The sequence below is a fragment of the Diabrotica undecimpunctata genome, chromosome 3 (genome assembly GCF_040954645.1).
Source record: "Diabrotica undecimpunctata isolate CICGRU chromosome 3, icDiaUnde3, whole genome shotgun sequence".
In the NCBI taxonomy this organism is placed as follows: domain Eukaryota; kingdom Metazoa; phylum Arthropoda; class Insecta; order Coleoptera; family Chrysomelidae; genus Diabrotica; species Diabrotica undecimpunctata.
In genome coordinates this window covers 63,841,725-63,868,287 of record NC_092805.1, presented here as the reverse complement: position 1 = coordinate 63,868,287, position 26,563 = coordinate 63,841,725, and the positions used below count along the sequence as shown (strand labels likewise).

The following is a 26,563-nucleotide window of genomic DNA, read 5'->3' as shown; positions in this document are numbered from 1 at the left end:
TTATTGTCAATGAAATGCATTAAAACAAAAAAGAGTTTTGATCAGATCAAAAAAAAGAGTTGTTTACTTTTACTGTCAATGATATACGTTAAAACAAAAAATCTGTATTCTGTAAATATGTATAAAGCGTATAAAGTTATTTTGTCATTTTTGACTGCTTTAAATTGTCCAGTATTCTATCTATCATATTTTCTAAAGATGTGAAACAGTTTTATGCTTCTTCATTTGCGTTTTGTCCTTGGATAAAGTTTCTGACAACCTTTAAAACACGTGTGAATGGTCAACCCAATACAATGACACTTGTGAATCATAAATTTTACATTTCCGACTAAGAATCATAAATTGTAAGAAGTTTATTGCGGGCGGCCCGCAGTTAAAAAGGGTATTTATTTATAGCTACGACCGGGCCAAAACGTAAAAAACACGTTTTTCAATCTTATTTTTTCTCGTTATAAGCAAATTTACCTCGCTATAAAGGGTTATAGTTCAATAGAAATTTCACGGGACATCTAATGTAGCTCGTTATAAGCGAAACCTCGTAATAACCGTGTTCGTTATAAAGGGAGTATACTGTATTAATAATATTTTTATTCCATTTATATTTTAATGTTTTTAGGATACTTTCAACGAGACACGGATCACAATTAGCGGTTTGAATGCTGTAACTACCTATAGATTCCAGATCTTTGCAGAAAATGGTGTCTCGCACATGTCTATGAGGGATTCTCCTCAATATGCTGACATTGTTGTTACGACTGAAGCTTCAGTAGCTAGCAGCATTACTAATATTAGAGTCACATCTGTCAAAAGCACAGAAATTACATTAGCATGGGATGCACCTTCTATCAATGATGGATCTGATAATGAAAATGATTTGGTTGAAACATATGAGGTAAGATTTGTATTATAATATATTCATACACATTTAAATGTTTCGATTAATTAACTTAAATAATTCGAATGCATAGTGGAACGCCTTCAAGCGTATTAAAAAGATAATTCAACTAAATACACGCTTTATCCTAGTACTAGCATTATCCTATGTCTTAATGTATGTTTTCCCAATATATTTCGGCAATTTTTGTAACATCCTAGTTTTTTTATAATAACAATTTTTACAATAGTACCAACTAATATTGCATTTTTTGTGTGCCTCAATTGTTTACAGTGTGGCGCACCGAAAACGAAACAGAGGCATTTACTGGCAGATGATTCCTTTTTTGAAAAAACGCTCGGACCCGTCGATTTTGTCTTCGTTGCAGCCCCTTAAGCGGGGGTGGCATCATCCCTAAAATCTTAAATGAAAAGGGGGGTCGAATGATCCATTATTTGAAAGGTCTTTCAACTCCCTTTATAATGATGTAAAATTCATGTATTCAATTCAGTAGTTTTGGAGATTTATTGATTTAAAGTTTAAAGTAGACTTTAATAGGTACATCAAATTAGTTTGTACTTCTTTCAGAAGAAATTTGAGTAAAAGCATTTTCTTGATAAGTAAATGCTTTTATTTACTACGCCCATGGTTTATTAATAATAAAAATAGCAATTGAAGTGTCCTTTGTGACAAAAAAAGTTGTTTCTTGAAGAAAGATAAGTAGAGAATGCCACGTACTTATTTTAAATAGGAAATAGTACATTAGTTTGCGATTGATTTGACCAATCTTTGTTGTTAAAATATCATTTATTGCTTTATACATAAATTAACCATGGTATATTCCACGGCAGAAAGGGTTGAAATTATTGAAATATTTTTCGGAAATAATCAGTGCGCTAATAGAACAGCACAAATTTTTAATGAGCGACATGACAACAATAATGTGCACATGAAAATATGTTCTAGAACTTGTAGCTAAATTTCGGGAAACTGGATCAGTCGCCAATAAAAAACGTAATCTTGAAAATCCTATAAGGAACGAAGCAACAGAAGTGGGGGTTTTAGGGCAAGTTATTGTAGATCCTACATTAAGTACCCGCAAATTGCATAATGATGATGATGATGATGTATTTAAACTTTAAATCAATAAATCTCCAAAACTACTGAATTGAAGTACATGAATTTTACATCATTGTAAAGGGAGTTGAAAGACCTTTTAAATGATGGATCATTCGACCCCCCTTTCCATTTAAGATTTTAGGGATGGTGCCACCCCCGCTTAGGGGGCTGCAACTGTTAATGTGATTTTATGCCAATTTTGTTTCCCCCTCGATAACAAAATCGACGGGTCCAAGCGTTTTTTTTTAAAAGGAATCATCTGCCAGTAAATGCATCTGTTTCGTTTTCGGTGCGCCACCCTGTATATTGTATCTTAAGTGTGCAATGTTTAAATATTTCTTTCCGTCGTATGATTTTTTCTACTTTGTTTAATTCCTAGAGACATTTTATTTTCACTGATTTTTTATTGCTTATACTTATTGATTCACAGGATTACTTAATTAAGTATGTTGTCTGTATTCGTTAATATTTGTCAGTTTTCAAAAGTAACACCTAAAAATCGTACTTCCACGTCCTTTTCGTGGTTTCTTCGCTATACTCGTACATGAGATACAATAGGTGTGTGTCATGTAGCCAACAAAATATGATTAAAGCTGGTCAGTTGTAAACAGGAATATATTGTTTAAAAGAAAAAAACTGCAGATATCACAAACCTACCACAACTTGTCAATATAGTTAACTATCCCCATGAATTGAATTAAAAATGTAACATATTCATTTTATCGTTCCGATTTGTTCTCAAGCGGCTATTAACTAATTAGTATATATTTTTCTTCTTCTTTCTATATAGACATGACTGTCTGTTTTTCAATGTATCTATAGTAAGTTTCCGTTCCAACATTTTCGTGATCTTCCTACTCTTTCTATTGGGGAACCGTTTGCTACTACTCTATTTGTTGTCATTCGGCTTATATGATCGTTTCATTCTACTCTTCTATTTCTTACACAGTCCTTGATGATCTCCACCTTGCTTCTAAGTCGTATATCTGTACTTCTAGCTCGGTCCCATAGTGTTTTGCCACCAAAGTGTTTTCATCTCTGCTGTTTCCAACATACTTTTGCCCTCTGTGTTTTGTAAATTCTGCCTTTCATTTTTTTCCCGTTATTTTTATTTCTCCATATTGTTTCATTCAGTCAACCTGTGGCTCTGTTTGCTCTATTCACTTGATCTTTCACTTCTGGTTCGAACTTTACGTAGCTAAATAATGTGATGCCTAGATATTTAAACTCCATCATTTGTTCTATTATTCTCCTCCTATTTACATTACAATTAAAATTTACAATTTGCTGTTATAACCATGCATTTTGTCCTTTAGGGGAAATTAACATGTTCAATTTTCTGGCAGTTATATTAAATTAGAGCAGCATACGTTGTAAATCATCTTCACTTTGAGAGAGTAAGTAGTATTGCGTCGTCGGCATAACAAATTATTTTAACTTATTTTTCTCCCATTTGGTATCCTTTTTTAGTTCTTTTTTTTTTAATATTTCATCCCTAATTAGGTTGAACAATAGAGAATTCAGGTATCCTGTCGTATCCCATTGCCAGCTTCAATAGGGTCAGTTAGTTATTCTACTACTTTTACTTTTATTGTGTTGTTTTGGTAGATATTTTCGAACGTTTTGATTATTCCTAGAGGGTACCCCTCTTGCGTACAATAAGTGGATAACGTAAATTAATTTGACCCAGTCAAATGCTTTCTTAAGGTCCACGAAACATAGATATGCCGGTTTGTTGTATTCTAATGATTTTGCTTGCACTCTCCCCATTATACATATAGCGTCAGTGCACGATCTTCCCGACATTGTTGTTCTTCTGCTAATGTTATAATTTCATTCAGTTTATTTTTTATCACTTTGGTTGTTAATTTTAGTGTTGTGTTTAATAAATTAATTCCTCTGTAATTTTCCGGGTCCGATTTGTCTACCTTTTTGAAGAGAGGTATTAGTATGCTTGATCACCATTCTTGAGGAATTCTGTTTTGTTCTATTATTTTTTGGATTAGTTTTATTCGTTGTTTGGTCAGATCTGGTTCTTCGTACTTTAGGAGTTCGTTCGGTATTCTGTCCTATCCTAGTATTATTTTATACTTTCCTTAATGTTTCCTTTACCTCTTCCTCCTCAATATTTATTTCTTTGTTTGTCGTCACCTCTGGTGTTGATTCGAGATAGGGATCGAAAGTAGTCTGCCCGTGTTTCCTTTTGAATGTGTTTCGTTTTTATTAGTTCGTTCATCTCTTTTCTTTGTCCTCTGATCATTCTCCATATTTCTTTTTGTGTTCCATAGAAGTCGTGTTCCATCTGTTTTGACAAGCTCTGCCAGTGTTCCCTTTTTATTTGTCTAACTGAAGTATTCGTTTCATTTCTGATTCGTTTATAGTCGTTGTGTTCTGTTTCTGTTGTGTTCTGTATTGTAAAAAGGCTTTCTTTTTTTACACATTTTGTCTTCACTTCCTCTATGAAACCATGGGGTTTTTTTTTGATATGTTAGGGTTCTTTACTTTTCTCTTTCCAAGTGATACTGTTGCTGCGTTAATTATCCTATTTTTGAGTTTTTCTTAGCTTTCGTCGACTTTATAGTTTTCTAATATTTTATTCTCAGAACTCTTCTCTGATATTCTTTTTCTTTATAAGTATTCCGTGGATTCCGTATTTAGTCGTTCGACTCTGATTTTTGTTTATGTTGGCGCCGATCTCTTGGATGTGAAATATTTCATGATGATTCTTATTTTACATAATACCAGGCTATGGTCGCTACCCACATCTGCTGAGTTGAGGCATCTTACGTCGATTATTTTTGATGGATACATATCTCTGTTGGTTATAACATAATTTATCACAGATCTTTGTCCATGGGTGTTATTGAATGTATATTTATGTTGATCTTGTGTTAAAAAATGTGTTGTTTATTCTACGTTCGTTATTCGTGCAGAAGTTTATTATTAGTTCTCTATTTTCGTTTTGAACATTCTCGTTATGTCTTTGCTTAATTCTGGGTATTACTTAATTGCCTATTCGAGCGTTAAAATCCGCCAATAGTATTATCTTCCCTCTGACTTAATCTACTACTTGTTGTAATTCGTTATAAAACGTTTCCCTTATTGTTTGAGACGTGTTATTTTCTAGGCCGTATACTCCGATGATGTACAGGTCTTCCTTCTCCATTCTTATCTTTGCTGTTACAATCCTTTCTGATATGTATTGACACCCTTTGAGGCGATTTTGGTGTATTAGTACCTTTGGTGTATTAGTAAGGCTACACCTTCTTCGGCCCTGTTTTCTTTTGCTACTCCACTCTAGATTAGCAAGTATTCACCTAATTTTGATTGTCCTTTTCCTTTCTTTTTTGTTTCCTGTAGAGCGCAAATGTCTATTTGTTTCTCTTTCAGCACTTATTTATAAGGGTTATTTACCCCGCAATTACCCTAGGCAGTGTTTATTTATTAAAATAGATAAATATGTTATAACACAGTTTTTTACCCAAAAGTCTTTGACATTTTACTTGTTGGGAATTTTCCCAATGATTAAAGCATTTTGCTAATCCATCACAATTTTGTAGATTCGCTGGTTCCAAAGAAATGATATAGACTACAGCAACAACAGTTTGCTGATCTCAGACCTGTCTGTAACCATTACTGGATTGCAACAAAGAACAGAATATGGATTACAAGTACGAGCTAAAACTCAACGAGGATGGGGAGCATATTCTCCGGTTATTTTCAAAACAACCGGTCAGATACTGAATCCAGGTAAGATTCTTTTTAATATATTAACAACACCTGTCATGTTTTTTTTTATTGATTTAACGTTTAAATTCGTTTATAGCGTACATAGGCGAGGAAGAAGGTCTAAGGCTACAACTTGTCGCTGGTGGAATTGTTGCTGTAGTGGTAATTTTGGTTGCGGTTATAGTTCTCACTGTAGTTTTTCTCAGATCGCGATCAAACGACGAATGTAACAAGAAACAACCCAGCGATTGTGATACATTAGAGTATCGTAATGGAGAAGGTATGTATAATTATATATTTTAGAAGTATTGTAACTCCCATATAGGCCAATTAAATAATAATGGTCGGAACAGTTTTATATGATAAGAAGGAATAAATAGAAATTTTAATTTTCAGACTTTATTTTCTATTGGGGTAAGCTAAACGGAAATTACTAACAATATTTCTGTAATGTTATGGATAAAAATGAAAAACCTTGGTTAATTGCAAATGTTTGGTATTTAAAGAAATACTTTAATAATTATTTTTACTTATATTTTTGAAAGTATGTGTTAACTGCAGTATACATTTACGTAAGGTAAATGTATGTATTATAGTATGTTTATCAATATGGATTATACTGTGGCTTTTAATCTTTATTGTGTTTCTACTTATTACTATTCTATTAGTGATTAGAGCATCTCATTTAGTAGCTAGTGAATATTGAACTACCTATTTTTCTCTTGTTTTTAAAACATTCTATACTTTGCAATCTGTTGGAATTAGAAGAATATTTACTTCAATAATTTGAAATTATTTTTATTTTAAATATTTCAAAGCCAATTTAATTGAATTATCCACTACAAAAACTGTAATAAATATTAGATCTGCAATATCCTTCCAAGGGTTTTCAATTTATTCTACGCTTACGTGTCACTTACAAAATTACGTCATACATATCTTTAAGATATTTAGGGGGTATTTTTAAAGGGTCTAAATTAACAGTTCAGAAATATATAAACATATAAAATGGTTAATATCTTTGCGCCTCCTCTTACCCATTTCCAAATCAAAACAATGATTTACAACAACCTGTATTGTTAAAAACAACCTATTATATATAGACTCACTATAAAAAAGTACAATTCTGAACGTGTAGAAACGTTTCTACAGTAAATACCTATCTAGTTCGGGAGAATCACAAATGAATCGTGTCGAGAACCAGCGGTGAATAAATCCTTGGTTTTAAACTCGAAACGATTTTGTTGTAATCTTTAATGAGGTATAGACAAGATAAAGAACATTTTCTTGGCAGATTAGTGATAATGGATGAGTCCTGGATCCATCATTACGATGTAGAAATGTCAATTAGGAATAAGGAGTAGGAAGAGAATCAGGTACCTATTAAAGAATAGTTGCTGGGTAAACGATTTTATTCAGATAATTCTGATTACATTCGCTAAACCGTGGTTTACGAAATTCGAACAACCTTTCTTTCATCTTAGTATTAGAAATGCAAGATCATAGATAGGAAAATATGTTATAATGAAGACTACGTGGAAAAAGTTGAGATATATAAATTTTTTTTATTGTAAGTGGGTCAGGGAGGGAGCAGAGGAATGAGCCCTCGTATTTATATATTTTTTAAAATTCTTGAGGACTCTAAATTTTTTATAATGCAATTCTTGAATTGCATTATAAAAAATTTTCTGTTCTAGCAGAATCAATTGACTGGTTCTTTAAGTTATCGATAGTTAGATATTTTGACTAATGGAATTTATCCAATCTCTTATTCATATAATATGTACCTACTATACAAATGTAATTAATTTTTTTATATAAAGATAAGTCTGTTCCTGTGTGTTCCCCTGTGTGCATTACCTATAGATACAGGCCCGTTGCACGCTAGATTCAAAAAATTAAAATACTAGATCATTGCACCAAGTGACGTCAAATAATGTATGCTAGATTCTTACAAAACTTAGACGGCACTCGTGTGACCCTTTAGAAATGTACTTTTAACAACAGGTTTAAGAATATTGACCATACTTCAATTTATACTACGTATTTAAGGTTTATTTTTCATTTAAACTCTTATCCTCCTCGTTTGAGAGAGAAAGATTTTCTTCATTTAAACCTTTCTCTCTCAGAGGACTTGAGAGAGAAAAGGCTTAAATGAAAAAGACACGATGGACAGAAGTGAGTGGCGAAGAAGAGTAAGAAACAGCGATCCTTGAAAAGGGAGAAGCTGAGGAGGAAGAAGAATTTAATGAAATTTTAGGAATTTATTATCGTACGTCTACTATCTAAAAGTAGCTGACTAATAGACTTTCTTTCAAAATTTTACGAAGTGTCTTTTGACAAAGTACGTACTAAATCTAGATAGACATATAATACTTAATAAATGCAAAATAAATAAACAATACACAATCAAACATCAAGTCATAAGTGAGCAAAGCAGTAACCAGTAACTGACCAGCGTTTTCGCTCGCTCGGTAGTAGTTTTGTATCCCACTCCATGCCCGCCCATGCTATTAAATAAGGAGAAATTACTATTAGACTAGGCGGGATCTGTAGAAATTCAGACCATAATGGACATTTTCCATAGGAAGCTATTTTTTTGCTGGAATCCCTTAAGGATGTGCCCAATATCGATAATCACGATATGCGCCAGTCGCAAACCCTGTGCTAAATTTTTTATTTAACAAAGTCTGAAAACAATTGAAAATTTCTCATTTTATTGCTCCTATTTTCGTTTATAATTCGGAAAATATTGATCCTAGAAAAAAAATTATAAAAAGTTAAAAGTTTCGTTATTCAATTTTACACAATATTTCGTTAGCTAGAAATTGAAAATTTAATTTTTGTTGTTGAAAAAATACCAATATGCTTTATTGGTATTTATGCTTATAAAATAATTTAATGCTAACTCAAAAATGTAAAAATTATTTGTATATATTATTTAAGTATGGGAAATATTTACAAAACTGTTGTGGTAAGTTTTTCTGCGAGCTTTCAAAATTATATAAAATATCCAAATTTTACCAGCTCTAGTTTGATTTCAGATTCTAAAATTTAATAGTGATAAAATCACAAAGTGTTTGATTAGATTTCGTATATTTTACTAAAACACCATATTGAGAATTTATTTCTTCGGAAATTGTAACTAATAGATATTCAGATTACTTTATTATTTATAAATCATTCTTTTTTTATTGAGGGTATAATGGATTAGTGATTGCAATGCTTTGTTCATGTCATCTGTGTTTCTTCGTATTTAAACCTGAAGAACTGAAAATCTCTTATGCCAATTCTTTTGAAATTATTTTTAGTCCCATTTCTAGTATCTTTAGCTCCAGTTGCTAATATATTTGCTATTGTTGCAGAGCAAACGACTGTTCCAATAATATTTTCGTGTTTAATCTACAATTACTTCATTGATTCATACATTTTCTATCCTGCCACTCTGATTCAGCTTCCTGTTACTAGCTTTAAATTATCTGATTGAGCTTCATGCTGCTAATTTAAATTCTCTGATTTGAATGGATTCTACGTATACAATTCTTGTTCTTTATATTAATTAGCTTCTGATACGTAGCTTCAAAATACCAATAGTGGTACTACGCCCGGATCTAACATTTTCCTTTTTAGGTAAGTTGGGAATTAAACACTCTTTAATGAGTTATGAATTTTCTACGTGCTTAAGATTTGTTCGTCAGTCTATCTTATGAAACGCTTAAGCATACAACCATCTTATATTTTAGACTAGATTAATCTTAGGCATCCATAATCAAGTCTTCATTATTTATTTTCAAAAGTCAGATCTCTTCATCTTATTGAACATCTTGTGAAAGTCGGTACAACCCAAACGTAAGAGGCTTTTTTATATGCAATGGATCCATATATACTCACTTCGGCGAATCATTGTACATATATCATATCGTTGATATATAAAAATGAGGATATGTCAAAGAGGTTAGATCCGTAATTAGAGTTCCGGATATTATTTCCGTTATTGACCTAAAAAAAATAATATTCCAATTTCATAGTTTCTGGTTCTTTGAGTACAAAAGAGACAATATAAAAAATAGTTCGTGAGTAAAGTCATATATGTGCAATGAAAGGGCGGACGAACTATTTATTTTTTTAAAACAGTGAAAATGGTGTAACCCTAACTTTTGCGATTTTATCGTTATCAAGGAAAAAACATATTTTGGAACAAAACTTATTTAATCCTATTTTATTTTTTATTTCGAATAAAACAAAATTTGTCATATGCTCGTAAGAAAAATTAATGATATTGACACCTCTAATGCACTTTCACGCCTCTCCTATTTCCTTAAAGGACTGGTAGTCACCTACAGTAAGTCTAGAAATAGTTATTATTGGAGTTTACTCTGTGTTATTACTATTTTTTTTTGTAACGTAATCTTGAATTTTATAACTTTAATATGACTGTCATCTAAAATGGTAAAATTGTTGAATATACCTAAGTCTAAAATACAACCTTCATATAGACTAGTCGAACCCAAATAGTTGGAGTGGCAAAGTGCTCGCACACATAATGCATTCGGAAACATAATAGTTAGAATGCCTGTCAGCAACAAAGTTTATGAAAAATCTCTCCGATGTTTGAATATAGCTTCATTAGGCCGAGTCTAAAAATTTTTGCCTCCGCGACTTTTTTTTGGTTCAGGGGCTTTATTCTTGTTACTCTGATTTTCCCGAAACATTTAGCTGGTTATCCATGAATTACGTCACAATAGTTTTTCCAACATGTTCAAGTCGTCAGACGCGTTGAATGACCTATATTTATCATCAGACAATTCTCTTGTCGTGTTTTTCTTATAATTTTTAAGCTATTTAATTAAAAGAATATATTGTCTGACGAAACTTGCTTTCCGATTTTCCTGTCTGACGAGTGAAATACTTCGGGAAAATTAGAAGAAAAACGCCCCAAAACCAAACAAAGTTGCAGAGGGAAACCGTGTCAGACTCGGCTTAATGAAGCTATACCCAAAGTTTGGAGAGAGTGTCTATCCTCAACTTTTTGCCGACCGGTACTCTAACTAAAAAAGACTTTTTTGGAATATAGATACTGATTTGTAATTATTTTGTAGCATGATCGTACTGTTACAAACATTGGGTTTTACAGTGCATGATATTTAACGACCACATCCAATATAAGGATTGAAATAACGACATAGACGTTAGCTAATACATTATTGAATATTTAGTGATTCAAAATATTAAATATAATAGTATGGATGTTTTGATGTGATAGGTATTGTTCAATGTGAACGTCGTAAATAATAGATATCGTTAATGTCACCTTTTTATACAGTCATAATAGAGTTTGAAAAAATTCGGCTTTATTTTTTAATAAATTTGTTTTTTTTTTGTTTTGCTTTATTTGTGCTTTTTTAATTTTTAGTTCATCATAGTTTGGATAATCCCCCTATAGTTGCTACGCATACAAACGGTAATTATAATTTGCATTGTTTTACCAGATTGGTGTTGGTGTCTAACATAATGTTAGGTTTTCTTGAGATTGTTGGGTTTGAGAAGAATAATTAGTATGGCGTGAAAATATTTTTTTTGGCCCAATTATATTTTTATAGTGCTAAATTTTTTAAACAAAATATTTCGTAATAAGGAATAATATAGCCAGATAAAAATGGGCATTGAAATGTTAGCTAGATAAGTCGAGACGCAACATTTTATGAGTAGTGTTATTTTTAAACTCATCGCGTTAACATATATTGTTTGTTAATATTAATCATAAATTTCCCACATAATAATATACATGGTATCCCATATAAAGTACGTGCCTCCTAGTAGCGGGATACCGACAATAATACATTAGCTTACAGGGCATTCCTTACAGTAGGGCCTGTGCAGAAAAATGGAAATATAGAATAGAAATAGTGCAGAAAAAAGCGGCTTTGGGGCAATACTGCTATTTGGTTGTATTGGTGGTAGGTTGGTCAAATCGTGCAGGACATCATGCTGATAGAAAAAGCATTCAGGCAACAAGTGTCCGAAAATCTTTTAGGTTATAATAATGAAAAGATATGCAAGAGTGTGAAATTGGTAGATTCGCTTAAAAGAAGGAGAGTATAAATTGCTTACATTTAAGAGACGACGTGAAAGGACAAAGGGCGAAAGAACAAGCTGAAGGATACACATTATTGTATGTAGGGAAAAGTAAAACCAGGAATGGAATTGGTATAATTGGTGATAGAGAAATGAACGATAATATAGTAAAAGTAGTAAGAACGAGCGAAATTACAGAATAATGTCTGAAGAATTTTTTTATATGTGATAAAGAAATGTTAAATGTTGTATGTGTGTATGCTCCACAAGTCGGTTTTGGTAAAAATGAAAGAAAAGCTTTTTATGATCAATTAGACTTACAACATACTTAGAGATATTCCACCAAAGAAGAGAGTCATAAGAGGTCGTAAGTGATTTAATGAACATATGGGTCAATACAAGAAAGTATATGAAGCAATAGATAGAGGACTAGGCTTTGGAACTAGAAATTATACTGGAGACGATATGTTGCAATTATCAAGACCATTAGATATGTCGATTGTTGGCACATTCTTTCAAAATAGAGAAAATCAACTTGTTACGTACAAAAATCCCCCTTTCAGCTCAGACGATATTTTACTTATTGCATATTCTAAGGCCAAATTGAATAGCAACGGTCTTCTTCTTTAGGTACCGTCTCCTCTAAGGAGGTTGGTAATCATCACAGCTATTTTCACTTTTGAGATTGCAGCTCTGAACAAGTCGACGGAACTGCAATTATACCACTTTCTCAGATTGTTAAGCCAGGAGATGCGTGTTCTTATAGCAACGGTAATAAGGGGTATCCTTGTCTAAGTCCTGATGTTATACTAAATGTCATCGATATTCTGTTTCCTATCTTTCCCTATTCATATGAGTCTGTTACGCACATTTGAGTTAGCTCCACTAATTTTCTTAGTATTCTCATTTCTAGTATTGCTAGCCATAGTCTGCTTCTTTTTATCGAATCATATACTTGCTGGAAATGTACGAAAATTTGGTGTACATTTCGGGTGAATTCATCTCGGTTGAATTGTATCTCATCTGTGTCATCCTCAGTGACATTGTGTGGGTTGATAACCATGTCGGTGATTGCATTATTAGTCAGTTCCATTTGCTGATCTTACATAATCCACTCGTTGATGTCTTCATCATTAATCGGCAGTTCCATTGGTAACTGATTAGCGAGATCGACTATTTCAGGAATACAGTTATTGTTATCTTTTCGATCACTTTTCGCTTCAATTTGAAAAATCTTTCGTCATGACTTTTGCAAAGTTGTTACTCTCAAATTATCCCACGCTGCAGCTATCCAGTAAGACACATCCTTAACGGTGATCTTTTTAAGGGCTACTGTCACAGTCATTCCCTCATCCAAAGAGAGCAACAACACTTGGAGAAACCTTCGACGATAGTTCCGTTTCATAGCCTCTAAAACTCCTTGGTCCAGAGTTTGAATGAGAGATGTAACGTTTGGTAGCAAGAAAACAGCTTTAATGTCACCGCTAGCCAACGTACTTACATCTGGATGAGATAACACGTTGTCCAAAAATAGAATAGCTTTTCTTGATAGGTTCTTCTTTTTTAAGTAGGCCTCAACAATGCAAACAAACTCGTCAAAAAACCAATCTTTAAAAATTTGGCAATCCATCCACGCACTACGTTGATTCCTCTACAGGGTGGGTAGGCAGTTTACTTAAATATTTTTAAAAGCCCTTAGATTCTTCGATTTTCCAATAAGTATAGGTCCTAATTTTAAGGATCTTCAGAAGAGTTGCTACACATCAAAAGAGTTACTCGTTCTTTGCTTTTTTTGTATCCAGGAGCAGTGTTTTCACTTTGGCTGCCAGAGTTTTGTTTGGAAGCATTCTGAAATTGAGACCCGTTTCGTCACAATGGAAGATTTGGTCTAACCTGAGGCTATGCTCTAAAATGAGATCTCTCAATTATAAATTAAACGGCTCAATTTCAGATGAATAGGCCAAAAGTTTTTCACCAGAAATGTTCAGTTGTTGGATGCCATACCTCTTCTTCCATCTGTCGAGCCAACCATCACTTGCAGTAAAATTTTCCTCACCATCCTTAAACCGTTTGTTAAACTCGACAGCCTTAGCGTGAAGCATGGGGCCACTAATTGAGTAACAAATCTAATTGAGTGACATTGTTCAATATCTTTTCGTGTACGTCTACAATCTCCCACAGTCAGTTCTCCAAGACTTAGGTCAGCAGTAATCTTCTTTACTGACTCACCCTTATCCAAGCGTTTTATAGCACTTAACTTTGTTTCTAAAGAAACCACAACTCGTTTACGTTTTAAACTCATATTGCACTTTAAAGAAACTACACAAAGAGAAGACATGAATGAACTTGTAAGAGCTTACAGTGGGACGAACCGAACAGTGGTGACTTAAACAGACGGTTGCGGGAGTGAGCCGGGAAGCGGCCAGTAAGAGCATAGTGGCTAGAAAAATAACACCCGCTAGTGACTCATCTCTTCGACGTACCAACAGCCAGCGCACACGCTTTCACTTGATCTCGCTCTCCAAGCTAATTTATTACATAATTTGTTCGTTTCAATTACTACCTCGGTTAATCCAGAGGTTCGGTTAGTCGGGTAATAGCGAGTCTAATGTATTGAAATGGGACAACTCTCAGACGAATGTAGAAGCAATATATTAATTAGTACATGTTTACAAAAATAAAGAAGATATACAAAAATGCACAAACTACAGGGCCATAAAACTATTTAGTCATACCATGAAAATATGGGAGGGAGTTATGGGAGGTAATGTTAGGACAGGTGTGGGACTTAAAACTGCCCCAAGATCAGCTATGATGTATGGAACTGAATGTTGGGCAGTGAAAAAGAAAGCGGAATAACGAATTCATGTGGCGGAGATGAGAATGCTTAGGGGGATGAGTGGAATGACAAAAAGACCAAATTAAGAATGAGTAAATTAGGGGAAGTCTAGAGGTTGTACCAATTGATACCAAAATGGGAGAGCATAGGTTAAGATGATTCGGACTTGTTTAACATCGAGACTCGTAATTAATCATCCAATATGAAGAATCGCTAGGTTCTTAAAGGACTAGGAGGGGAAAACCAAAGACTTGGGGCAAACGCTTAGGAAGGACATGCTGGTAAAGGGAGTTGATATTGATATAACCCAAGATATAAACTTATGAAGAAATGTAATTTGGGAAGCCGACTTACATAGGGATAAAAGCAAGTACCCAATTAGATGTAGGAGGCTCCTCTACATGTATCTGTTTTCTGTATCATAAAGTGTAGACACAGATATGCGGGACTTACAGTTTAAAGTAGATTCCGAACTTCTAAGTAAAAATGAGCTGTATTAGACACGCATCAAATAGTAAATGGTTTTATTCGTGTCATACCCAATACCACGCTTATATTCAGTTTAGTTATTGTTCACTAATTTAACCATTATGATTTGTAGCTTCTGGTTGTATATCACATTCGCAAACCTTATTCTAAGTTTATTTTCTTTATAGTAATATATATATATATATATATATATATATATATATATATTATATTCCATATTCTAATTATAATCATGCATTTATTATAGTGACAACGCCTCTCTTTACTGGAATAAGTGGTTCTTCAAGAACCTATATAGATCCTCATACATATGAAGATCCCAACCAAGCAGTAAGAGAATTTGCCAGAGAAATAGATGCTAGTTGTATTACAATCGAAGCCATTATAGGTAAGATATAAACATATAAAAAAAATTTTGTCAGTAAATAATGAGATTTATACAAGTCGATATGATAAAAAGGAATATTTGCATAATAAAGTTTACAAAAGTCAAAAAGATTCGATACCATGGACATATAACAAAAAAGAGGAAGACCAAACAGATGGTCTAAAAACAGCTGGTTTAAAGTAGATGTACATGGCCCGAGATAAAAATATATACCAAGTTTCAAGACTTTTCTTTAAGAGTTATCGCATAGATAGGCAAGCAGACACTGACATGACTTTAAGAAGTATATAAAAATATATTTCTTCTAACCTAAACTAACATGTTTGTTGCATATTGACATAGGTAACATATTTACTTCATCAAACAAATTTATCTTTTTAGGAGGAGGGGAATTCGGTGATGTGTGTCGAGGAAAACTAAAAATGAACGGAGTCGATATTGACGTAGCAATAAAAACCCTAAAAGCTGGATCCTTGGACAAATCCCGTAACGATTTCCTTACAGAAGCGTCAATAATGGGACAATTTGAACATCCAAACGTTATCTTTTTACAAGGTGTAGTTACAAAGTCGAATCCTGTGATGATTATCACAGAATATATGGAAAATGGATCACTTGATACCTTCCTACGGGTAAGTCGTTTTTAAAAAATCTTTTATTAATAATAAATCTGAATAATATTAATCTTTGTGTAAATATATTTTGTTATTTATTAAATATCTTTATTATGTAATAAATTCATTTCTCTTTTAGGCAAACGACGGAAAATTCCAAGTGATTCAGTTGACAGGTATGTTAAGGGGTATTGCATCGGGTATGCAGTACTTAAGTGAAATGAATTATGTACATCGAGATTTAGCAGCAAGAAATGTGTTGGTAAATTCGCAGTTAGTTTGTAAAATAGCAGATTTCGGTCTAAGCCGAGAAATTGAAAGTGCCACTGAAGGAGCTTACACAACAAGGGTAAGTTTGTTTTTACAACTATTTTTGAACCTTTTCAAATGATATGTATACTCCAAATTTAAGTAATAATGTATCTGTTGTGTGGTCATATTCTAACGCTGTACACGGGAATTATTTCTATTACCGATGTTTCTTTCCAATCCATCCAGATCATAGATTATATAAAAATGTCTTCGTAATATTCTATGATTACAAAATAACTGTTTTATCTTAGAAATTGGTTTACTTGCTGTAGGTAATTTTCATATCTTCCAATATTTCAAATTATGTAAATCATTAATTATTTCTAATACGAATGTTGAACCTCCTATATAATCTGTATTTACGGGGTACACTAGTTTGAAAAAGGTGACAGTAAAATTGAATTAATTGATTTTTAATTTAAACGTTTTAGGTCCAATTTTAACTTGATTTAATTATTTTAGGGAGGAAAAATTCCAGTGCGATGGACAGCTCCAGAAGCCATCGCCTTCCGTAAGTTTACTTCCGCAAGTGATGTGTGGTCAATGGGCATAGTGTGTTGGGAAGTAATGTCTTATGGAGAACGGCCGTACTGGAACTGGTCGAATCAAGATGTCATCAAAAGCATCGAAAAAGGATATAGGTAATCATTGTCGTTTATTTATACTTTAAATAACAGTTGATTGTCGAAGTATTCCGAAAATCGCGGTGCTTCAAAATAACAAAAATCGCTTTTTTAATGATTTTCGGCTAGTGCATCAGGGGCGGATACACGGTGGATGAAAAAAGAGGAATTCCCCCCCCCCCCCTTTCTAAGAAAGTCCAAAATTAAAGAAAACCTATTATTTATGTCTGTTATGTAGTTTGGGTTTATCTTTTTTATGTCTTTTGGTTGGTATTTCTTTGGAAGCCCCCCCCCCCAAGGCAAATGTCTAGATCCGGCACTGGTGCTTCGTAACTGCTCCAAAATTAATTTTGCTCTTTTTATTGCTGCCAATTAGCTTATTGTATATCTTCCATTAACTGTACAATTTATTATCTGTACAATTTATTATCTGTAGGACACTGATTGGAGTCATTAAGACATATTTGGGTCATTGCGAGCGTGGTCGCCTCTCTTCTGTTTTCGTCTACATTTTTATTAATAGATTCAGAAGAGTTACTCATTTCTGAGTCATCTTTTGGGCCACCTCATTTTTTCCCATTTCCTATTCTTTTATTCCCGCTGAGTGGGACGATATGTAGCCAGGTACGACAGTACGCCCATACAGTGTCAAGGCTATTATCTACCAGAATTCGTCGATTCTCTAGGGCATCGCTTAGGTAACACTTTTCCTTCTTTGCCTTGCACCTATTGGATAAGGGATCTGGTGATCAATTTGGAGTAAACAAACTAATATCAAGTAAACAATACTCAAATAGTAACAAATAATAAAGCAAATTTAACCTCAAAACACACAAGTGAACGCACAACGCAACGAAACGTGACTAACGGCAAGAGCCAACAATACTGTTGAATAACAGCTGTAAACTGACTACCATCGTTCTGTCCTCTGCGGTAACTAACGCTCATTATTTTTCCCTCTTGCTTGTTTTATTTAACCGTTAATATCTCTTGACTCTCAGCATTATTCCCAAAACCAATGCCAATCGTTTACTATTGGAATTAAGCTACAGGTTGCCATCCATATATATATATATATATATATATATATATATATATATATATATATATATATATATATATATATATATATATATTATGTGGTTGCCATCCACAATTGAAAATTAATATAATTTTGACTCTCGTCGTTTTTCCCCCTGCCCCTCCATTTACATTACAATAAGATCATCATCTGTTTGGCAGAAATGCTCATAGAACATAGAACTGAGGATGACCAACCATTGAAGACTAGTTATTCTCCACAAACCAATGATTTATGTGATTACTTATTTTTTTCGCCGAGAAAAAACAAATTAGGAAGTGTAAATTTATAAGCATTGTATTACTTTTTACTACTAATTATCATTAATAATGAATAATGCATTCACATGTTTTCTATAATTTGTTTTTAGATTGCCAGCGCCGATGGATTGCCCGGAGGCTATTTACCAATTAATGTTAGACTGTTGGCAGAAAGAGAGGACACACAGGCCTACTTTCCAGTCGATTGTAAAAACTTTAGATAAATTAATTCGAGTCCCCGATACCCTAAGAAAAATTGCTCAGAATCGGTAAGTTTTCCAAATATTCATACGAATTATTTGGAAAGTAGATATATGTGAACCCACAAAAACTGATAGCTGGCATTTTAAATATGTCTGTTTAGATCTTCTCTTTCATCTATCTTTGCATTTGCTCTATTGACACTACGCATTGCATACGATTATGTTTCTTATTTTTTTTACTTTTAAAAATAATGAACCTCCCTAAGAATTTTTCCTCGAATAAACTAAATTGTCTGACCTGATTTGCTTATCGCGGTACCACACTTCGCTATGTGTTATTCGTTGTGCGCCATATTCGGCCGCATAACACGAAGTGCGGAGAGTACATTCGTAAATTATTTGCGTTATTCGCACGCATAAGCAAATATCCAAATAGCAAATACGCCTATCCGTCCACTTGTCGGTTTTTTGACACACTTCAAAGGACGCGAATGAGCCGAATGTATGTGTCGGCTGTCCACACTTCCCTCGCACCGGTGGTTGTCTCGCTGGTATCTTAACATAACTTTATTGTAATTCTCGTTATATTTGAACCATTAATTGGACAAATTTGTGTGTTTCTATATAACTATCGTACCTATTACGCTTTGATTTATGTTGTACCTACTGTGAAAGGGAGTGGACAAATGAAAATGAAAAGGGAATGAGATTTCTGGATTTAAGTAAAAATGCAGCGACTGTCAACACGTCCACGTCGATTTTGGTTCTGCCAAACACACAGCGAAGTTTGGTGCGGCCATTAAAATGGATTAAGATTATTTTAACTTCTATCATTCATTTCAAAGTCTCACTTTATTAAAATTCACCAATACTGGCACTCCACCGAAAAAATCATAGTACAATGGACAAGTTTTGTGGTGCCAATCATATATCTCATTCTGTTTTAATGTAATAACTTTTAATGGGGAAGAGATGATAAGACCTATTATACAGAACTGTAAGAAACCAAAAATTATTTGTTAATAATTTGAGAAATTACTTCTAAAGATATCCATTTTCGCATTACAATCTTTCGGTTTACTTTTAATTGTGTGGACAGGATTTTCCATATACATATTTCTGTTTTCTTCGTTATGTATCGTATACGAATTTTGCTAACAAAAAAAAAGAACTGTGTGCTTTTATGACTGCCTTGTACTACTGGTGTACTATTAAATACGTAGTCGCTGTTTTTAGAGATTTTAGATCTCTTAACGCTAGTTAGAACTTCCATTAAGATATAGGTATCTCCACTTTCCATAGATAACTGTTATAAAAATAAAGGCAAGTCACCCACTGCTTTTTTATTCTTAATTTATTTAAGAGATTTCTTTTTTATACCATAATCTTCTGGAGTAATTTTTGTCCTCGGTATATTGAGTGTAGAAGAGTAACCATTAAATAACATTTCACAATAAAACTGAGTCCTGTAGGTTACCAGGCAAAATTATTGTACTATACGTTCGGGCAACACACTGTCAATAGCATTGATCACTGGCATCTAGAGACCACTTAATTATTTATATTTATTAAAAACCTATTTTCATCTTGTACTATTGTAAATAACAATAATATAAAGCAATCAATTTTTTGTGAGTTAAAAAGTTAGAATAAAGCTTAATAGATGTCGCTAAAGTTTGTGCTTTAGATATAGCACAATATTTATTTTTTTATTTGTACTTCAGTACGCTCTTTTACTTCGTATTTTGTTGTCACCTTACACATACTAATTTTACGGTATTTTGGATACATTTTGGTAAAGTAGTAATTTTTTTATAATTAAAATAATAAAACCTTTACAATCCAGTCTAAGAATTAATCATAAGTTCAGTATTAAATAAACAAAAATGGTTGTTCCTTGTTTTTGAACTGTGAATTATAAAAAGTCTTGAGTAGCGGAAATGCCTAAAAATCTTGTCATATGTGTTTTAATGGAGGCTTTAAATGCACGTTATAATATATGTAATTGAATCCTGACTTAAACACATAAGATTAGGTTAGATTAGGTAACACCATAGGCATATAATACAAATAGACTGAGCGTTGCAATATAGCGTCGTTCCTTCAGTTCGACAAAGAAAACTCACCCAAAGCAATCCCTGCAGTGCACTGTATCTCTTTCTAATAGATCGGATTTTTTGATCACGTGACATAAATGGCCAATGAGAAGGTCATATGGTCGATAAACCCGGCCCATTAGCCATATACGCAGAAACTGCTTTGCGTCAGTTTTCTCTGTCGCACTGAGGGAACGCTAATGTATAGCAGCGATCAGTCTATTTGTATTAAATATCGATGTGTAACACACAAGTTTAATCATAGACATACGATATAAATAGACTGACTGTTGCAATACAATCGTGTTCCCACAGTGCAACAGAGAAAACTGACACAAAGTAGTCCCTGCATCTCTTTCTAACAGGCCGGGTTTATCGACCACGTTTTCGATAAACCTGGCAAATTAGAAAGATATGCAGGGACTGCATCGCTGTCTATTTATATTATACATCTATGAGTTTAATTAAAAATTAAATAAGTTACAATTAAAAAATTAAATTTAAATCAAGATGGAAATTAAACGGAACGGAAGTTTTATAAACTTGGAAAGACATAAATAGATGAAAAGACATTTTCTTAATAATATACCGTCAGGGGAAGAAGCAAAGAAGAAGAAAGGAATTTGGAAATATTTATATTTTTCATAATATCCAAGGAATAAAAATAATTGTATAGTTTGTTTTCTAGACAAGAAAGGTGTTGAATCAAGAGAAAAATAATAAACAAAATCAATTACCAAACTAATGACGCCAAAATTAATATAAAGATTTGGCAGAGGAAATATATCATATCATAGTATGTCTCTTGATTAACTTTCACTGCAATATAGATACATATATGTTTTATTTCTTAGACTTAAGAATAATTAATCAAATATTTGTTAAACAAAAATTTTATAGGCAAAATGATCCAAAAATCACTAGTTATAGTTAACCCCTTGCAACATATCCCTTATTCTTTTTTCTCACTCATTTTAGCTGTCAGCTGCCATATAATCTTCCCTGGCCTTCACAAAACATACCCTCTCACATTACCCCAGTCATGCAATTATCAGAACTACCTCATCTACATCATAATCCCTACTTTGGTTCGCTCCAAAGGCGTATAAACTATGCACAAAACGTAGCAGAAGTTGAAACCCATCCATACTATGGACTTCCAGATGTCATTTTGCTACAGAACTATGGTGTCGTATCTGATATGACGCACAATGAACTACATATGCGAAGAAGATTGGAAAATGAGTATCGAAACTCTGTGATAGAACATGAAATGAAACAGAGATTCAGCAGCTTACTTAACCTGAAACAAGACAATCTCTTTGAGGCGAATAGTGGTAACCAACTGAGGGAACTAAATACGAATATGTGGTTAAATAACAACTTCGGAAATGATAGCAGGGAATCGAACTTCAAGCACAAAACCCCATTCTATCCGAATATAGATATCCGACAAAATATAGACGGGCCAGGAACTGCCAACATGTTCTTTGACGATGGCGACGAATACGACCAACAGACAGAAAACTTTTTCGGAAAAAAACCGGATCTCTTTAACGACAACAACGACTATAGCAAAAGACCAGACCATTTCTTCACGCAGATGATAAACAAATCTGGTTCTGATCTACTGGAACTAAGTGAACAGTTTTCTGATAACTTCAAAGACGAATCGAGTGCGGCCAATACCAGTTCTGATAATTTATTTAATGATGAAACTAATGTAGAGAGGGTTGAAGCTAAGCCCGATGTAGCGGATACGAATAACGCTCAGACTGGGGGAGCTTGGGTCAATTTTGTTAATGTGTAAATATGCTTGCTGTGGTTTTTGTTTTGCAAGGTATTTGTTTGCTTTTTTACCCTATTGCATGAAGCTCTAACATTACTTTTAAGCTTTTTCTTTAACATATTTCTATTATGATTTTATTAGTGTGTGCACCTAAGAAATTTGCAGCTATGTAAATAGTAGTAATATGAAAACGTAATAGTTTTATTATCATTATTAAGGCAAACAGTATTGTTTCAGGTGTAAATTTTAGCTATATGCTTAACGTAACGTACCATTAAGAGTATTTTAGTCCCTATTAACATTAATCGTAAATGTGTAGTAACACTCACTTGGTTCTGTTATTCCATACCGAACTCGCAAGTGTTAGGTTAATTGCTTGAAGGTTAATATCGTTACCTATTGGAAATCTAGAAAAATTTTACATATAAAAAAACATTAACGTGTTCGTGTTAACGTTCCAAATTAGAATCCTCAATAATTTTATTTATATTAACTTTATGTCTATTACTTTGTGTATTGATATGAGATATTAAAAGGATTGACCCCCCATTCTTCAGGTATATCTTCACAATTCAGTATTTCTTCCAAGTGATATCTAAATATTCCAAACACTCTATCACAACTAAGTAATGTTTTTTAGGTCCAAAGTACTTTAATTTATTATTTCTCTTTATATTACATTTTACATCTTATTTACATACATTATTGAATCTTATATAACCAGTAACACAAAGAATGTAATCGTTATTATTATTATTTGCTTAGGAATGATGATATTTAAACGTTTTTTAGTTCCACACACTGTTAAAATCCATAATATATTTACTGCATATATTTAACAAAAGCATTGTCATAAAACAGTATTTATCAATTGATGAAAAACCTAACTTCACGTTTTCCATTATTGTGTGTTATTTACTGCTAGAGGGATATACTGTCATAACATTTGTATTCTGATTACAAATTATATTTATAGAAAGAAGAATGAAGCAAAAGTTTGTTATATGCATTGTATTAAAAAACAATCATTTTTGTTAAGGATATGCATCATATCACCTGTCGTTTAAATTTAAGTGCCGCATCAATAAAAATGAAATAAAATGCTTACAATTTCCAAAACTTTTTAAGGTTTGTTATTTCGTGTAATATGTTTGTATAAGTACAGCAAATTGCGATGTTACTGAATATGTACAACTTATAACTTGATCATAAAATAACAATGAGAAAAAATAATTATAATAAAAGGAAATACGTTGAAACGAAATACGGGAAAGTAATAAAGGGTGGTTCACGACGAGCTTACACTATCTATATATCGGAAACTACTTACACGATATTTATGAAAATTGGTTTATGGGATAAAAGTAATCACGAACTTAAAAAAAATATTATGACAGACATTACACTTCCGGTTATACCGGAAGTAGACAGTAACTGCGTTATTTTAAATGGAACACCCTGTATATTACGGCATTTTTAGATTCTACATACGATACTAGATAATATTTGTAAAAGGTAATATAATACTTTTAAAGCTAATTGTGGTTTAATGTTAAAGACAAGATATAAATTTTTTTATTCTAACGGAGCGTGTATGAATATGTCATAATTGTCATTATTTTTTATTACTGGCACTTTTGCAACGTAATAGAAATGGCTGGTTTAGAATTAAACAATGAAGAATGCCTAAATTTACTTTTAGTATGTGGAAAATGTGACAGAGTTGTTACTAGAACATTGTGCTTTATTTGTTAAAGATATCCAGATCGACCACAAACTACCCGTGACACTGTGAAGAGATTACTTAATTTAACACATGTTGGTTGTTTTCAACAAGTTAACAAAGAGAAGCCTATTGTTGATAATAATGATCATACAATGAATGCCATTTCTTTAAACCTCAAACTACAGTAGGTCAATAAATTAAACGAAATACCGTGTATTTTATAATTTTAATTAAAAAAGAGTTTAATTGTCTTTCTTAAATACTTTTGTAGATCATTGTGGTTTACTGTTAAAGTTAAGGTAGTTATTGTTTTATTGCAGCTGGCCGTGTATAAAGATGTCATAATTGTCTTTTTTTGTGATTATTGGCTCTTTTACAAAGTTATAGATTATAGTTATAGCTACATGATGAATAAACTACAAGAAGAATATACCAAGGCTGGCCTAGATATAAACCTCGCGAAAACAGAGTACCTATCTACAAGTGAAGAAGACATAGAAGATCTAAAAATTGATGGCAACGTAATAATCAAAGGAAAGGATAAATTCAAATACTTGGGATTTATAATCACGAAAAAGGCAACAACTGAGGAAGAAATTACACAAAGATAGCAAACAAGAACAGCAATCCGACAACTTAACTCAGTATGGTGTGATAGACACCTAAATATGAAGACAAACACACAGATTTATAAAACATTAGTGCGAAGTATTATGACATATGAGGCTGAAAATTGGATCATAAACAAGAAAAATAGCAGTAAGCAGAGATGGAATGCCTGCGAAGATGCTACAGAGTAACAAGAATGGATAGGAGAAGTAATGACGAAATAAAGCAAAGAACATCAATAGAAACAGACATACTAACATACATAGAACAAAAAAGACTAAAGTGGTATGGACATGTAAGAAGAACTAGTGACGTCAGATGGATAAAGGGAATAACCGAATGGAGCCCCATAGGAAGGAGCCAAAGAGGACGACCCCGAAAATTCTGGAGGAACGAAGTAGACGACGCCATGAGTAAGAGAGGCCTAAACGATGGAAAATGGAACAACAGAGAGAGATGGAAACGGTTGAGCATGGGAAGACAGTGAATACTGTAGAATCCCTGAATATATATAATATATAAGGGCTCGTTTAGAATTAAACAATGAAGATTGCGTTAATTTACTTTAAATATATTGAGATATCATTCACCTAAAAAAAATGAGTTTAAGTTACCATCATAAAAGTGAAGATCTACAACCTGGTTGTCTCTGATCGCGCCAAAGACATTAAACTTCCATCGCTCCTGAAAAACACGTTAACTGTTAATTTACTTCGTTCCGGTAATGCGAATTTTGCCTATTAAATATTTTGTTTTTTATATAATATTCTTAAAAAAATCATTAAGTATCTTCTTGACATTTTATCGTTACAATCTATTTTTTTTTATTACAGTCTGTTTCCTTTAAACTTAACAATATAATGACGTTTCGCGATAAGCAGCATAGCAACCACGAACATTAATTATATTATCATTATTATCAACAATAGGCTTCGCTTTGTTAACTTTTTATTGAAAATAACCAAAATGTGTTAAATTTTTAAATAATCTATTCACAGTGTCACAGGTAGTTCGTGGTCGATCTGGATATCTTTTAAGCACATGTTCTAGGAATAACTGTGTCACATTCTCCATACATATATTAAAAATAAATTACTCATTCTTCATTGTTTAATTCTAAACCAGCCATTTATATCATTTTGCAAAAATGCCAATAATAAAAAATAATGACAATTAACTTATTCGTACATGGCCTGCTAGAATAAAAAAATAAATATCTTGGCTTATCCACATTACAACATTAAACTTACAACAAATAATCTTTAAAATGATTAACTTTAGGTATAGGGAACCGTAATACTATTTGAAAGACAACTGATTTCTTTTTGAAGTTATACTTCTATACGCGCGTTCGAGGTTGGAAATTTGTACAGGAGTGAATCGGCAAAATCTTTACATATGTAAGATATAGGTAAGAGAGAGACAGAAGATATATTTTCTCTCTTTTTCTCTCGAGAATAAAATGTTCCTTTTGTAAATATATTTAATATTTATTAATATTATTATTATTTTTTCATTCTGTTCAGATTTGTCTTGAGCCTCGTTAGGCATGTTAAATTATAAATTAAAACTTGTAAATATCTAAAGAAAGTTCAAATGTGTACTTATATACACAACAAACAACAATTAAATTTTGTATCTGTCAATGTCAGACAAATTGACAGTTATATCACGAAACAATATTTTTATTTTATTAATATTATTATCATGGTAAATTAAACATATGCGTAAGTAAGT

General features: G+C 32.7%; 1 protein-coding gene across 5 annotated transcripts in view; it reads left to right on the top strand.

Moving 5' to 3' along the window:
- Positions 1-26,563, top strand: part of Eph (Eph receptor tyrosine kinase) — a 598,175-nt gene that overhangs the window by 559,052 nt on the left and 12,560 nt on the right. For 2 of the 5 annotated variants that reach the window (XM_072526020.1, XM_072526019.1), the window contains 10 exons: positions 617-892; positions 5,554-5,743; positions 5,820-6,002; positions 11,136-11,183; positions 15,373-15,513; positions 15,895-16,145; positions 16,267-16,476; positions 16,902-17,080; positions 18,514-18,672; positions 21,681-22,542. In XM_072526020.1, the coding sequence (XP_072382121.1) occupies positions 617-892; positions 5,554-5,743; positions 5,820-6,002; positions 11,136-11,183; positions 15,373-15,513; positions 15,895-16,145; positions 16,267-16,476; positions 16,902-17,080; positions 18,514-18,672; positions 21,681-22,512 (2,469 nt within the window). In that variant the 3' untranslated portion in view covers positions 22,513-22,542. The remainder of the gene's footprint in view (positions 1-616; positions 893-5,553; positions 5,744-5,819; positions 6,003-11,135; positions 11,184-15,372; positions 15,514-15,894; positions 16,146-16,266; positions 16,477-16,901; positions 17,081-18,513; positions 18,673-21,680; positions 22,543-26,563) is intronic. The other 3 variants (XM_072526022.1, XM_072526021.1, XM_072526023.1) reach the window with 3 other exon arrangements.